This window comes from Erinaceus europaeus, chromosome 15 (genome assembly GCF_950295315.1).
Source record: "Erinaceus europaeus chromosome 15, mEriEur2.1, whole genome shotgun sequence".
Classification (NCBI taxonomy): domain Eukaryota; kingdom Metazoa; phylum Chordata; class Mammalia; order Eulipotyphla; family Erinaceidae; genus Erinaceus; species Erinaceus europaeus.
Window position 1 is genome coordinate 11153488 of NC_080176.1, and position 16097 is coordinate 11169584.

General features: G+C 39.1%; 1 protein-coding gene across 2 annotated transcripts in view; it reads right to left on the reverse strand.

Moving 5' to 3' along the window:
- Window positions 1-16097, reverse strand: part of LOC103107789 (phospholipid-transporting ATPase ABCA3-like) — a 105880-nt gene that overhangs the window by 50397 nt on the left and 39386 nt on the right. For both annotated transcript variants that reach the window (XM_060172838.1, XM_060172837.1), the window contains exons 11-16: window positions 14643-14777; window positions 13313-13430; window positions 10926-11080; window positions 5824-6003; window positions 5104-5314; window positions 1552-1702 (exon numbers count right to left, since the gene is read on the reverse strand). In XM_060172838.1, the coding sequence (XP_060028821.1) occupies window positions 1552-1702; window positions 5104-5314; window positions 5824-6003; window positions 10926-11080; window positions 13313-13430; window positions 14643-14777 (950 nt within the window). The remainder of the gene's footprint in view (window positions 1-1551; window positions 1703-5103; window positions 5315-5823; window positions 6004-10925; window positions 11081-13312; window positions 13431-14642; window positions 14778-16097) is intronic.

Sequence of the window (16097 nt, forward strand, 5' to 3'; positions counted from 1 at the left end):
ACTTTGACCTGTGTTGCTGTACTCAACATTCAGATTTACTCTCTGAATAACCGAAGCTCCACTGGAGTACTTCTGTCTCCTTTAATTTCTCTCCAGGAGACATGTACTTATTTCTCTATCTCTTCACTTCTAGAATCTTGGTGTTCTTCCTCTCTGTGCTATTTCTTTCATTCCACTTCAGGAGAATGTCAATGCAGAACAAAGTCTTACATGTCCTTCATCTCCTTTTGTGTATGACGACTACCTTGTGTCTATGGGATATCCAGGTAGAAGTAACTTCAGACAAGATGAAAATCTACCTGAAGATCAATGAGAAGCACTCCTGGTGTCCATTCTTAGCTGAGTTAGAAATCCCAGGTAGACTTGTGGTCCCTGTGTCTCCTTTCTATAATTAATTTGGCCAAACTGAGGTCATATTTCTTGATTTCTCTGTGTTCTTGCCACCCTTCCTCTAAGGGCTGCCATTTAAGCTAGTTTTTCCATTATATTAATATTCTCTAGACCTCACTAAGTATACATAAAGCTTGTACACTACAACAACCTTATGATTAGTTATCTCTTACCAACACTAGGAAGCTGCAGGTATAAGCATAGCTCCTCAAACAAAACCCAGAAAAATTATCAGATAATCACTAGATGAAATTTAACTTGAGAAATCACTTTATTTATTTACTTATTTATTTATATTTTGCCTCCAGGGTTATTGCTGGGGCTTGGTGCTGGCACTATGAATCCACTGCACCAGGAGGCCATTTTTTCCATTTCTTTATTGGATAGAATAGAGAGAAACTGCGAGAGTAGGGGAAGATAGAGAGGGAGACAGAGAGAGGGGCCAGGTGGTGGGGTACCTGGTTGAGTGCAGGTGTTAAAATGCACAAGGACCCAGGTTCAAACCCCTGGTCCCCATCTGCAGGGGGAAAGCTTCATGAGTGGTGAAACAATGCTGCAGGTCTCTCTCTGTCTCTCCCCCAAATTTATTTGTCTCTATTCAAAAATAAATAAATAAATAAATATTAAAAAAGAGACAGAGAGGGAGAAAGACAGCTGCAGACCTGCTTCACTGTTTGTGAAGCGACTACCCCTGCAGGTGGAAGTCAGGGTCTTGAACCAGGATCCTTGTGCGGGTCCTTGCACTTCTTATTATGTGCATTTAACCTGGTACGCTACTGCCCAGTACCCCTTATTTATTTATTTATTATGAGAGGAGAGAAAGAGAGGGAGGAGAGTGACACCAGAGCACTGCTCAGCTCTGAGATATAGTGGTGCTGGGGATTCAACCTGCAGGCTCTAGGGCCTCAGGCATGCAAACTGGAATTCTAGCAAGCTGAGATAGCTTTCCAGATTCCACAGGCTTTGTTATTTTCTTTTTTTCCCTTTTCTTTTGTCAAGAGAAAATTTCAGTTGTAAATTCCACAACTTTACAACTCAAGCTATAGGTGGATATTTGGCATATTAGCAAAATACTACTTGCTACACTTAACTAAATCTGGAGAATTAAAAGTGGTTTCCAGTCACTCACACCATCTGCCCAGAACCCTCTGATTTTTATACCTGTGTGAATACTCTTTGGGTAAGATAAAAGATAATTCAGCTCCAATATTATTCTCCAAAGTGGCATCTGGAATATGAAACTGAATCAATGCAGAGATCTTCCCAACATCACAGTATACTTTCTTCTCCATGATTATGTGATACCCAACACCTAAGAGAATCATTTAGAAGACTGAATGAAACAGTTTTATATTTTTTAATCTCCCTATAAAAACCAAATTACTTAGTTCAAGTTACATAGGTCCACAAGGAAGAAGATAAGGTATATGTCACAAGGCATTTTGTTGTGACAAGGGAGGCTGACATATTAAACCTCTAGGTGCTGTTCTGAGAACTAAAATATTGAGTAAATAGCAATTGTCTCTATACTTTTGATAATTTTCTGGGGGCTAGGCTATAGCCCCCCCAGAAAGTGCACACTTTACCATTTGCAATGACTTGGGCTCAAGTCCCTGGCCATCATAGGGAGCAACTGAAGGAAGAAGCTTCATAAGCAGTGAAGCAGTGCTGTGGTGTCTCTTCTCTTTCCCTCTCTGCCTCTCATCCTCTAAAAGAGGGTCTACCAAGAGTGGTGGAACTGGGCAGGCATGGAACCCTAGTGATGACCCTAGTGGTAGCAAATAACTCATCTTTTTCTTGGTAAATTATAATAATTTAATGCACATAATGCAGTACATATATGAAGAAAAGCTCTTATTTATTATTTTTATGCTCACTGGGACCTCAAGAATATGTGATTCCACTACTCACAGTGGACTCCCCCCCCCCTTAATTTCATATAGAGACAGAATGAGGAGAGACCACAGCCCTGCTCCACTGTTTGTGAAGTCTTCTCTGGCACCCATGCTTCTCCCCTATGATGAATGGCGGGAGCTTGAACTTGGGTCCCCACACATGGTGAAGTGTGTGTTCTACCAGGCAACTCATCTCCTGGCAAGCTATTTAGCATTTTGAATCCATAATGTTGGAAAATATTCAGTTATTTGTTATAGCTGGTTACCCACTGTATATTAGGTGTTAGGTCCTGAGGAAAGAGCAAACAAAGCAGATGAAGATTTAAAAAAAGGAGAGAGAAAATTAGGAGTTAGTTAAGATATGTATTGTATTAGAAAAAAAATAAAGCAGAGAAAAGAGATATTGAAAGAAGGCTGTTAAAGTTTAGGCAGAGGTCTGTATAGGAGGGCCTAAACGATTGATGAATGATTTTTTATATTAAAATATTTGTTTTTAGTCACAGCAACAGGTGAGGAGAGAAAGAGAAAGTAAAAGAGTGAAACAGACCAGAGCATTTACTCTTTCAAATGAGTTGAGGGTGTTTGTGTGCATGACATGCACTCTACTTACTGGGCTATCTCCCTGGTCACTGATTAATGATTTTTGATTAGAAACCTTGAAGAAATCCAAGAAATATTACACTTAATTGGTGCTTTGCCAATAGAGAAATTTTGTCTTGAAATTGAAGACATCATTCCTTCTAAATGTCTGCAGTTGAAATGTTCATTATGCTTTGTATTTCTTATTTAAGTTCAGAAAAGGAGTAAGTTTTAGGAATAAATCACTTAGTTGGTAATCTTATTTCCCTAAAAGAAGGGAAAATACTTTTATTTCAATTTATAAACACAGCAATAATTTTTTTGTTTACTTAAATGGCACACTGGTGGACCCTAAGTTGGGGGTGAGAGTATTTTGCAAACGCCTATCATGGGGAGATGAGAAACTGTACCCATGTGCCAACAATTGTACTGTAAACCATTAACCATTCCCCACCCCCCAAAAAAATAAAAGGCATGTAGCAGTAAGGGTGGTTCAGTAGGCAGAGTGCTTGCACATGAGAAGCCTCAAGTTTGATTACTGGTATCATATATGCCTGAGCTGTGCTTTGGCTCTTGCTTTCACTAAATAAATAAACATACATGTAAATTGGTTTGAATTTCTTAGATAGCATGCCAGTGAGCTTCTCAAATGCCTTCTTTTGGTGAGGTTGTAAGAGTTAAATGCTGATGCCAACACAAAGTTCCCTGTGTCATCAAAGAGCCAAACAAATTCTAGGTTTCTGATTAAAATGTAACAAGTCAAGTTTAAGTAAATGTAACATCTGGTATCTATAAGTAAAGAAGAACTTTTACATTCCAAAGTATTACACTCATAATATATTTAGTTACATATTCTGTAGTTTTTTTTAATCCAATGATGATTAAAATTAGTGAATGATATTAGAAACTATTTATCAAAGGCAAAGTTGTTCAAATTAGGTGGTTTATAACCTAGGTACCACCAATTCAGATGGCATACATCTATTTTGGGGTGTTAAATTCTTACAAGGCAACAGTAAAAACTTGAACCTGTAAGGGAATCACAAACTTTGAATTAGTAAGTGTATATGCAGGTATAATCTTAGGTTAAATTCTTATAGTTCTGGGCCAAAGGTCTTCACTCTGTAAAATGAGATTGTTGTTTTGATTTTTTTTTTTTTTTTACTTGAGCACTGCTTAGCTCTGGTTTATAGTGGTCCTGGGGATTGAACCTGGGGCCTTGGGTGCCTCAGTTATGGAAGTCTTTTTGCATGATCATTATGCTATCTCCCTAGCACTGTTTTGAATATTAGATATGGTAAACAAACTGGATACCACAGTAGCCACTGTAGAGGAGATAATGAATATGAGTTGAATAAACTCAAATTCTGAATAAAAAAATAAGCAATTCATCCATACTAATCCCCATTCATCTTTGCATCCTCCAATTCTGTATTGCTATTACCATAATTTTGGCCTTCAATAACTTAATATATCTGTTTTAAATTTTCAAAAACTAAATTCTTTTTAAGGTCAGGACTGTTTCATTCCACTTACATGATTCTTTCATAGGGAGGGGGTAGATAGCATAATGGTTATGCAGAGAGACTGCCATGTCTGAGGCCCCAAAGTCTCAGGTTCAGTCTCCTGTACCACCATAAGCCAGAGATGAGCAGAGCTCTGGAGACAGAAAGAGAGAGAGAGAGAGAGAGAGAGAGAGACTGAGAGAGAGAGAGAGAGAGAGAGGAGAATATCATGATTATTTCATATGCATCACACTTACTCTCAACTGCTGCATATTTATCCTATCAACTGGAAATCTGAAACTGGCTTGGCAAATGAGAAACCAGAGTGATTGCTTCCTCTATTTTTTCTCATCAACCAATCAACTGCTAATAAATCAAATATATCTGAGGGTACAGATGCATTCTAGGGACAAAGATGTGCTAGTTGGTGCGAAATGGGAGAAATAAGCCTAGCCTTGCAGAGTCTGAATTTCTTGACTCTGAAGGCATGTGCTAGTGAAAAGCACATGGGCATGTGACAATGGTCAGCACTCATACTGTGACCACTATCCCCCAATAGAATGAATAAAAAAGGGCATTAAGAAGAGTAACGGAGAAATATGTAATAGGACAGAAAAAGTCTGAAGCTTTGGGTATATAGGCAAAATGTAATCATGTTAGAAATCATGTTAGAAAAATACTGTGACATCAGTAGACCAAGAATGGAAAAAATTGAAAAAAAAAAAGAGAGGTACCATATAATTTTTTCAGGAAGACTGATGATCCACAGCACTGCAAAGTCCCCTTGACCATGATGGCAATGCGATCACCCAGAATGTCAGCTTCATCCATGTAGTGGGTGGACAACAAGATGGTGCGATTGGTTTTATAATGCTGAAGGAGATCCCAGGTGATCCTCCTAGAGACTGGGTCCATGCGAGATGATGGTTCATCTAGTAATAGTACCTAAAACCCAGAGAACAACCCATATCCATTAATGACTGATACAATGCTTCTTTGTGCTTTCATCTAAAATAACCTAAAGGTGGTGGCAAAACACTAGAACAGTACCAACCTTATCATAATAGCTGGGTCAATAATGCAAACTCCTTGATAATCACTGGCAACATTCCTTTAAGATTCCTATCAAGGGGGCTGGCCGGTGGCACACCTGGCTTAGTGCATGTTACGATGTGCAAGGACCTGGGTTCAAGTCCCTGGTCCCCACTTGCAGGGGAAAACTTTGTCAGCGGTAAAGCAGGGCTGCAAGTGTCTCTGCTTCTCTCTCTTGCCATTCCCTCTCACCTCTCTGTCCCATCACAAATACTACTACTACTATTAATACTGATGATACTACTGCTACTGCTACTGCTACTGCTACTACTATATCACTATCAGACTATCAGCTGAGTTTACTGGACTGGCTGACAGGAAGTCCTTTCTTAGTGCCCCTGTCTCATTCTCTTCTTTAATACCTTGGAAGTTCCTATAAGTGCTATGATGATGGAGAGTTTGCGCTTTGTTCCAGCACTCAGTGACTTTGAAAATGCATTACGCTTTTCTAGCAGGTTAAAAGCAGACAACATGTGGTCAATATCAGCAGACTGCACCTGGCGAGTTTTCAGCATATGCAACTTGTGATGTAGACCTTTTATCTAAAAAGAGAAGCCAGAATTTACATGGTGCATCCTACTTAATCCTTAGAAAGTCTTAGGTCATAACTTTAAAAAGATATATATATATATATATATATGTATATATATATATATATAAATAATTCTTGCAATTATAGCCTTAAGACATTTGCATTAGATCCTTTTCTTAAGACAAATAACAGTTTCTTCTTTCCTTTGCCTTCATGCCTAAGGAGTTATTAATTTTTTTTTTCAAATTTACAGACACCCAAAATTCATGAATAGAGGGAGGAAGAAGTCAAAACCTCACTTGCAATCTGGCAGAAATAGTTCAACCGGATAGTATGCTGCTTTACAACATGCTTAGCCTAGGTTTAAGTCAGCCCAGTGCACTGAAGAAGCTTTGGTGCTGCAGTGTCTCTGTCTTTCCCTGTTTCTTTTTTTTTAAATTTTTAAAAATTTATTTATTCCGTTTTGTTGCCCTTGTTTTATTGTTATAGTTACTACTGTTGTTGTTATTGATGTCATCGTTGTTGGATAGGACAGAGAGAAATGGAGAGAGGAGGGGAAGACAGAGAGGGGGAGAGAAAGATAGACACCTGCAGACCAGCTTCACCGCCTGTGAAGGGACCCCCCTGCAGGTGGGGAGCCGGGGGCTCGAACAGGTATCCTTATGCCGGTCCCTGCGCTTTGCGACTCCCCTTTCCCTATTTCTGTCTCTCTCTTTCTAGCTGAAAAATTAGACCTAGAGGGGGCTGGGTGATGGCGCACCCAGGTAAGCATACATATCACTGGGAGTTGGGCAATAGCGCAGTGGGTTAAGCACACATGGTGCAAAACACAAGGACCAGCGTAAGGATCCTGATTGGAGCCCCCAGCTCCCCCACCTGAGGGAAGTCGCTTCACAGGTGGTAAAGCTGGTCTGCAGGTGTCGTCTATCTTTCTCTCCCCCTCTTTGTCTTCCCCTCCTCTCTCCATTTCTCTCTGTCCTATCTAACAACGAAGACATCGATAACAACAACAATAATAACTACAACAACAATAAAAAAACAACAAGGGCAACAAAAGGAAAATAAATATAAAAATTATATATATTTAAAAAGCTTATAGTGCTGGTACCGAGCCCCAGTGAGGACCCTGGAGGCAAAAACAAAAAACAAAGCAAAACAAAACAAAAAGAAGCCCCCCAAAAATCCCGGTTCGAGCCCCTGGCTCCCCACCTGCATAGGGGTCACTTCACAAGCGGTGAAGCAGGTCTGCAGGTGTCTGTCTTTCTCTCCCCTCCTGTATCTTCTCCTCCTCTCTCCATTTCTCTCTGTCCTATCCAACAACAACAACAACAACATCAATAACAACAATAATAACTGCAACAATAAAACAAGGGCAACAAAAGGGAATAAATAAATATTTTAAAAATAATAAAAATAACAAAAAAAACCAAACAGAAAAAAAAAAAAACACCAACCAACCAACCAACCAAACAAAACACCCCAGAGCAGTGAATCCCTATGAAGACAAACAACAAAAGCATTTGTACCTTCCACTATGATGGGACAAGTACATAATGGGATTAGACACAGCTTTCTAGAAAGGAAAGCAAAGTCAGGATCCATTAAAATGTGATACATTGACTTTCATATTAAAAACTTTCACCCTGAATAAGATAAAAGATTGTAAAAAGGAAAAGACAAGCTGTTTTTTTAAAACTCTTTTATTATCTTTATTTATTTGATAGAGACAGAGAGAAATTGAGAGGGAGAGGGAGGTAGGGAGGAAGAGAGACAGAGAGATACCTGCAGCCCTGCTTCACCACTTGCAAAGCTTTCCCCCAACAGGTGGGGACCAGGGGCTCAAACCTGAGTCCTTCAGCATTGCAACGTGTGTTCAACCAGGTGCACTACCACCTGGCCTCAAGAAAAGCTGTTTGTAGAAAAAAGAAAAACATTTGCAGACTGCATTCCCAGCAAAGAACACATGTCCGGAAAATATAAAGAGTTCTTGGGGGCGGGCAGTCGCACACCAGGTTAAACACATGTAGTACAATGCACAAAGACCCACATAGGACCAGGGTGAAAAGTGAAGCCGGTCTGCAGGTGTTTTATCTCTCTCTACATCTCCCTTTCCCTTCTCAATTTCTCTCTGTACTATCAAATAAAAAAAGAAGAAAAAACCACCACCGGTAGCGGTGGATTCGTGGTGTTGGCACCATGCTCCAGGTGACAACCCGAGTGGTAATAAAAGAAAACAAAAAGAATTCTCAAAAGTTCAACACTTTAAAATTTTTTAATGAAGAAAATAATATGAACAAATATTTTATCTAAGAGGCTTTAGAATGGCAAATAAGGGAGTCAGGCGATAGCACAGAGGGTTAAGTGCAGTTGGCACAAAGTGCAAGGACCAGCTGCAAAATCTGAATAAGGGCAAGAGACTGGCATACTTTAATGATGACTCTTTAGTCACTGTCAGGCCACCCCATCAGTTGGGGCCCTAGTCAGGGAGTCCTGAGATTCCCAAACGGACATGATGGGCCTACCTTGAATAAATCCCTCTCTCCATTGTTACCGGTCATCTCTATCAGGAACAACAAAATAGACCCCTTTGTGGGCCCCCCATAGGATCTTGCCCTCAACTTGGATCAACAACAGTAGATAACGTTCCATCCTCTGAAGGGAGGATGGGCAACATACTCTATGCTACACCTGAGGAAGATGGGTTGGTATTGGGGCAGCTTGGAATGTTCCTACTCATGACCACAGAATGTGAGCTCAGATCTACAGGGATTCAGAGGTCACATAGGCCCCTAAGCTGAATATGGGCCCCAGATCAAGTCAAATCGATGGGGTTTATAGTCAACAATATTTATACTCTTTTCCCATATTAGGGAGCTACTCTCTTCCCTGATCCAGCTTTCTGGTCCTTTTCCAGCCATGACATCATCTCTCCAGACAATAACTTGGATCCACCTGCATATCAGATTTCAGGCTCAGGCAAAACAAACAAACAAACAAACAAACAAACAAAAACCCCACTACTAGTATAGCCACAGGCCGTTTGGAATATAACTAAAATATGCTGACTAGCTATCTACAAAATGGAGAACCCCCCAACTCTCTATCTGCACTATTCCAGCCTTTAGGTCCATGACTGGTCAACAATTTGTTTGGCTTTGTATGTTAACTCTCTTGTCAACTACCAGGTTCCAGATGCTAGCTGGATGCCAACCAGACCTCCCTGGACAGACAATCCCACCAATGTGTCCTGGAGCTCTGCTTCCCCAGAGCCCGAACCTACTAGGGAAGAGAGAGACAGGCTGGGAGTATGACCAGTCAGCACCCATGTAGCGGGGAAGCAATTACAGAAGCCAGACCTTCAACCTTCTGCATCCCACAATGACCTTGGGTTCATACTCCCAGAGGGTTAAAGAATAAGAAAGCTATCAGGGGAGGGGATGGGATACAGAGTTCTGGTGGTGGGAATTGTGTGGAGTTGTACCCCTCTTATCCTATGGTTTTGTCAGTGTTTCCTTTTCATAAAAAAAAAAAAAAGGCAAATAAGGGAGTCAGGCGGTAGCACAGCGGGTTAAGTGCAGGTAGCACAAAGTGCAAGGACCAACGCAAGGATCCTGGTTTGAGCTCCTGGCTCCCCACCTGCAGGGGAGTCACTTCACAAGTGGTGAAACAGGTCTGCAGGTGTCTGTCTTTCTCTCCCCCTCCTCTCTCCATTTCTCTCTGTCCTAACAACGACGACATCAACAACAACAATAATTACTACAACAACAACAAAACAAGGGCAACAAAAGGGAAAATAAATAAATTATAAAAAGTAAAAAAAAAAGAGGCAAATAAGCACATGAAAGATAACCAGTGATAGGAACTATTCATGGTGTGCAAACGAAAGCTGATTTGTCATGACTACCCATCTACTAGAATGATAACAACTTTTGTAAAAGTATGACAAAATCAAATACTGTCAAAGATGTGGACCAAATGAAATTCTTTTAAAAAAGATTTATATATTTATTATGAGAGTGAAAATGAGAGGGGCAGAGAGGACCAGAGCAGTGCTCGGCTGTGGCATAAGGTGGTACTGGAGATTGAACCTGCAGACAGAGGTGTCTCAGGCACGGAAGTTTGTGTTCTAACAGGCAGAGAGCTATCTTCCAGCTAACTGGAGCCACTACACATTGATAATGGGGGAGCAAAAGGGAACAACCACTCTGGAAAGCAGTTTGACAGGTTCTTAAAAAGTTGAACAACGTGGGGCTGGGTGGTGGCACACCTGGTTAAGTGCAAGGACTCGGGTTCAAGCCCCCGGTCCCCACCTGCAGGGGGAAAGCTTTTCCAGTGGTAAAGCAGTGCTGCAGGTGTCTCTCTGTCCCTGTTCCTCTCTGTCTCCCCCTACCCCCTCAATTTCTGGCTGTCTCTATCCAATAAATAAAGGTACTAAAAAAAAGAATAGAACAACTATATTATCAAGTAATTCTACTCTGAGTGAATTGAAAACATGTTAAACAACAAAAATCCACATATAAAATCAGGATAGATTAATAATCATCAAGTCTGGAAACTATCTTTCCTTCAATTGGTATAATTTGGTACATCTAAATGTAAAACATGGCTCAGCGGTTCAAACAAAAAATAATAAAGACGTTGTAACAGTATAGATAAATTGCAACGGCATTGTGCTGTGTATATAGATAATTTTAAAAGGTTACATACTACGTGGTTCCATTTAAATTTTCAGTAAGACAAAACAACAACACGAAGGATAAACCAGTGGTTAGCAGGGGCAGGAGGGATGAGTATAAAGGAATAGTATGCAGTTTGTGAGTGATGAAATTATTTTGTATGCTGACTGTAATGTTGGTTAAATATGTTAGTAAGAATGTAGATTTCTATATAAAAATGTTAGATTTACTTAATGATTGATAGTCTCTGACTCACCACAGTGTAGAAAAAAATGTGTTCTGATAGTGTCAGCTCATTAAACAAGAAGTCATGTTGTGGACAGAAGCCCAAGTTTTTTCGAATTTCATTTATGTTCTTTGAGATGTCATATCCATTAACAAAGGCCATTCCTTTTGTAGGAAGGTAAGTGCCTGCAAGTAAGCAGAAGACAAGACAGAAGCTGTCCTTTTAGTAGAGAATATGACAAGACATTGAACAGCAACATCTCTCTCTCTCTTTTTATGTTTTTTGAATAGAGTCAGAGAGGCAGAGAAAGAGACCTGAGCATCGAAGCTTCCCTCAGTTCAGTAGGGGCTGGGCTCCAACCCGCGGCAAAGCAGCAATGAATAAACATCTCAGATTCAGTCTACTTCTGGATTACTCAAAATAATAAGAGCTACTGGGGCTGTGTGGTGGCACATCTGATAGGCTGCACATGCTACCATACACAAGGTCCTGGGTTCCAACCCCTGCAGGGAAGAAGTTTCACGAGAAGTAGTGCAGCGCTCACCCCTACCCCTGTTTGTAACAGAAAAGGAAGAAACATGAAAAAAAGGAAAAAAAAAAAAAGATAACTGGGAACAGTGGAGTTGTGCAAGCACCCAGTCACAGAGATAACTCTGGTGGGTGAAAAATAAAACAAACGCCCCAAACCAAAAAACAATGATCCAGATGCCCAACAACAGATGAGCAATGGCTAAGAAAGTTGTCAGACAGACATACACACAATAGAATACTCAGCTGTTCAAAATGACAAAGTCATAAAATAACTTTTTACTCATCTTGGCTGGACCTTGAAGGAATAATATTAAGATAAGCCAGAGAGATATAGCATATTCTACATGCCAGATGACTTCACCTATAGGCGGAACTTAAGAAATAAGGACGAGTAAACTATGTCTCCACACTTTCAACAGTATATAATAAAAATTTTAAAAATGATTAAATTTATTACAATAGATTAGCATTATAATCAATCACGGTATCTGTGATGTATATTAGGATATGTAGGTGCTAAGAAAAGCAAATTCTGGAATGGATAAACTTCTTCCTCAAAAACATTTTCATAGAATTAGATGTGTGTGAAACAACAAAAGATCCCAAGCAATCTTGAGAAGGAAGAACAAAACTGAAGTTATAATCCCTGACTTTAAACAATGTTGGAAAGCAATAAGTCATCCAAAAAATATAGTATTGGCATAAAACAGATCCATAAGTCAATATTTTTTTATCTCTGTCAATAATGACTACAACACTATCCAGGTAAGCTATTTCAGGGGCCTGTTGTCATTTTCTCTCTCCTTTCTTTCTTTCTTTCTTTCTCTCTCTCTCTCTCTCTTTCTTTCTTTCTTTCTTCCTCCTTTTCCCCTCCCTCCCTTCCTTCATTTGCTTGTACTACCTTAGTCATTCTTTAAAGAGAGGTTTAACAGATTTAGAGGAAATTAATACAAATAATAAAACAGAGTATAGATAGTTTCTGGCCCTGCTGACTAGTATTGGCATTACTCTGTGCCAAAAAGCGAGACACTAAGTGAGAGACCATTTCATCTCTACTACTAGGCTCAGCCCTACTTTGCATGTAGGCCTTAAACTAACATGGATTCCATATCCTAACAGTTCCTAGAATTTTTTTCAATCACTCCACTTTATTGGGGATGGTGGTGGTGGTAGTTTACAGTACAGTTGCTTCTTATCCATTCCTTCCTTCTGGTTAAAGTGGTGTTTCTAGAATATAGGTGATAATAAATTATTTTCTATGACTTTCAATTGCTATTGGCATAAATTTGAAACATAGCTTGACTTTGAAAAAAACTTTTAATGATGTAAATGATTATTCATTTTCTTTTGCCATTATTTAAAATCCCTTTTGTGATCTAGTCATGTAGATTTCCTGTTTTCAAGTCTCCTGATTTCATTCCAATAACCTTCTTTCCTCCTGCCTCCACAGTATTAATACTTTTTACTTTGTATTTGCCTCAATGTTAGTGTCACCTCTCTATTCCTTACCCCTTAAGATAGGTGAAGTTTCAATTCATTTGGTGAATTAATCTTACATAGTACATATCTCTTCTTATAATTTATGCAAGTTTATAATGTTTTTGCCTCTACAGCAGAATATAAAATGGAAAGTAACTATTTTATAATAATAACTGCATTGTTCATTTCTGTAAGAATAAGCATAACATATTTTCATTGAACAAATGCATGAAATCACCTTACTCATCCTGTTTTTAAATACCTGAGGCTGAAAAATTAACTGAAGCTATATTACCACTGCAAGTTTAGGTAACATGAAATGACAATATACTCAACACCACAACTTGTAGGTTATTTAGTCTTCGGAGGCATTGGACCCTCTGCTGATGACAGAGCTAAATGCTTACCTGTAAGAATAGACATAGTTGTGGTTTTTCCAGCTCCATTTTGTCCTAATAGAATAGTGATCTGCCCCTTATATAAGTTCAAAGTCAGGTTGTTTAGTGCCACGCTGTCACCAAATTCCTGTGGTATAAAAGAAAGAATAGCTTGATATCTGTCACTGTCACATGCTAAGACAAATACTAATGTCCTCTAGTCACAGAAGAAATGACTCCATTGACAAACTCATACACTGCACAACTCATTCTACAAGGCAACATCACTCTAATGTTAAAACTTGAGAATGGTCTTACAAGAAATGGAAACAAAAGATGGACATCTTTCATTAACCTAGATGAAAAGACAAAATTTAAGAAAATCAAGTCCATGACAAATGATACAGCTACAGTTGTATTCTTGGAGGAAGTGCATGAAAAGAGCCCCACAGTGAATAAGAGAATAAGAGAAAAACTGGTGAAAACTGAAAAGCAAACCCATTTAAAGTTTCCATGACTTGTCTGAGAAGCAAGTGAAGAAGCAAACATTTAAGAAGATCTAAAACTTGGTAAAAGAAGCAAGAGTTTATACCATTTAACATTGCTGTGAATGTGCTGTCTAGACAGCATTCTAGTTTTCCTTCAAGGAACACTTATTCCCCAACATTCCCTTTTTTTTTGTGGAAAATATCTTTGACTTGTTAATTTATTTTCATACAGACTAACAGGACCCTTGTCCAATTGTTTCTGTAAGAATGTACCTAGTCTAACTTTAACCATAATTCTCCTTGCCAGCTTTCCACTTTTCACACTTTCAAAGCATATGGTCTTCCTGCTGTACTGTGAACCAATCGATGACTTCTCAATGAAGTCCTTCACTGTATTTCTTTTGTCTTGATTGTTTGCTCTCCAAATATACTGGTCTTCTGTATGTTCCTCCACTACACGAAAATCTTTCTCACCTCAGGGTCAGATAATTTACTACTTCCTGATCTTGAGTGTTCTTCCCATAGCTTTTCTACTTCTTTTAGAGAGGATTTCCTCTAACTACATTACTGTTCTCCACCTTACCGACACCCAAGTGTTACTATTGTGCCAGTTTACTTTTTCATGCAATTTACTACAAAACTCAAATATCCCTGATGCCAAGCTCATCAGAGGAAGAGTATAAGGACAGACAATGGACGAAGCAAATGGGATCATATTTGCAGTGATGTATTTGTTATAGAAATGCCTTTAAAATTAGAATCATATTGATCATCACTATTTATTAGGTATTGTATTTGTTTTATTGGAATGCCCAATTACAAAGAATCCAAATGCAGAGTAGGGAGCTGTTGGCACTTGCAGGAAATAATACCTTGTGCAAATGATCCATCTCAATACCTGCCACCAAATTAGTAGGTTCAGACTCAAAATGGGTGCCCCGGGGTCTCAAGCGGAATCTTTTCCTTTGACGCCCTTTAACTTCTATTTCTGTAAACCAATATGAACGCTACAATGGAAGAAAAAGAGTGATCACCAAGATGAGCATTAAGAAAGAACTTGGTCTGAATAGATCTATAACAGGTACAGAGCTTTATTTTGGGGTGGTGATAATTTTTTTTAATATATAGATGTGTGCACATTCCTTGCAAATGTTCCAAATGTCATTCATTTGCTTAATTTTAAAATGGTTACTTGTAAATTATATGGACTTCATCTGATTTGAAACTTTTAAAGACAGGGACAGGCTGGGAGGTATGGATCGACCTGCCAATGCCCATGTCCAGTGGAGAAACAATTACAGAAGCCAGACCTTCCACCTTCTCCACCCCATAATGACCTTGAGTCCATACTTCCAGAGGGGTAAAGAATAGGGAAGCTGTCAAGGGAAAGGATGGAACTCTGGTGGTGGAAATTTTGTGGAATTGTACCCCTCTTATCCTATGGTCTTCTTGATATTTTTATTTTATACATAAATTAATAAATAAAAAATGTCTTAATTTACTTTGTGAGATTGATAAAATTGAAGCCTACTCCCATGATCTATATATTTTAGTAAGTTTAAGTGTGATGTGAATCTTTACCATTTTGAAGCAAAAAATTTTGTTTGTTTGTTTTGCCATTACTGGGGCTTTACTTCCCTGGGCTGACTTTTTCATATTTATTTATACAGAGACATAGATAGACAGATAGATAGATAGACAGATAGATAGACAGACAGACAGACAGACAGACAGACAGACAGAGAGACAGACAGAGTGGGAAACAAAGTAGCACTGAAACTTCCTCCAATGCAGTAGCAGTCAGACTCAAACCTGAGTCACAAGCATAGCAAAGCAGATATACTATCTAGGGAGATATTAAAACTTTGCCAGTCTCAAATACTTCTTTTTATTGTGCACGTATGTGCATAACATTATTACTATTATTTAATATTTATTTTATTTATTTATTCCCTTTTGTTGCCCTTTTTATTGTTGTAGTTGTTGTTGTTATTGATGTCGTCATTGTTGGATAGGACAGAGAGAAATGGAGGGAGGATGGGAAGACAGAGAGGAGAGGAAGAGAGAAAGATAGACACCTGCAGACCTGCTTCACCGCTTATGAAACACCCCCCCCCCCGCAGGTGGGGAGCCAGGGGCTCGAACCGAGATCCTTGAGCCGGTCCTTGCGCTTTGTGCCACGTGTGCTTAATCCGCTGCGCTACCGTCTGACTCCCAACATTATTATTTTTAGAAGCCAAAATTTAGCAACAGTCCAAATTTCCACTGATAAATCAACAGTATGATACATCCATATAATGGAATATCAATGGATAATAAGAAGGAAC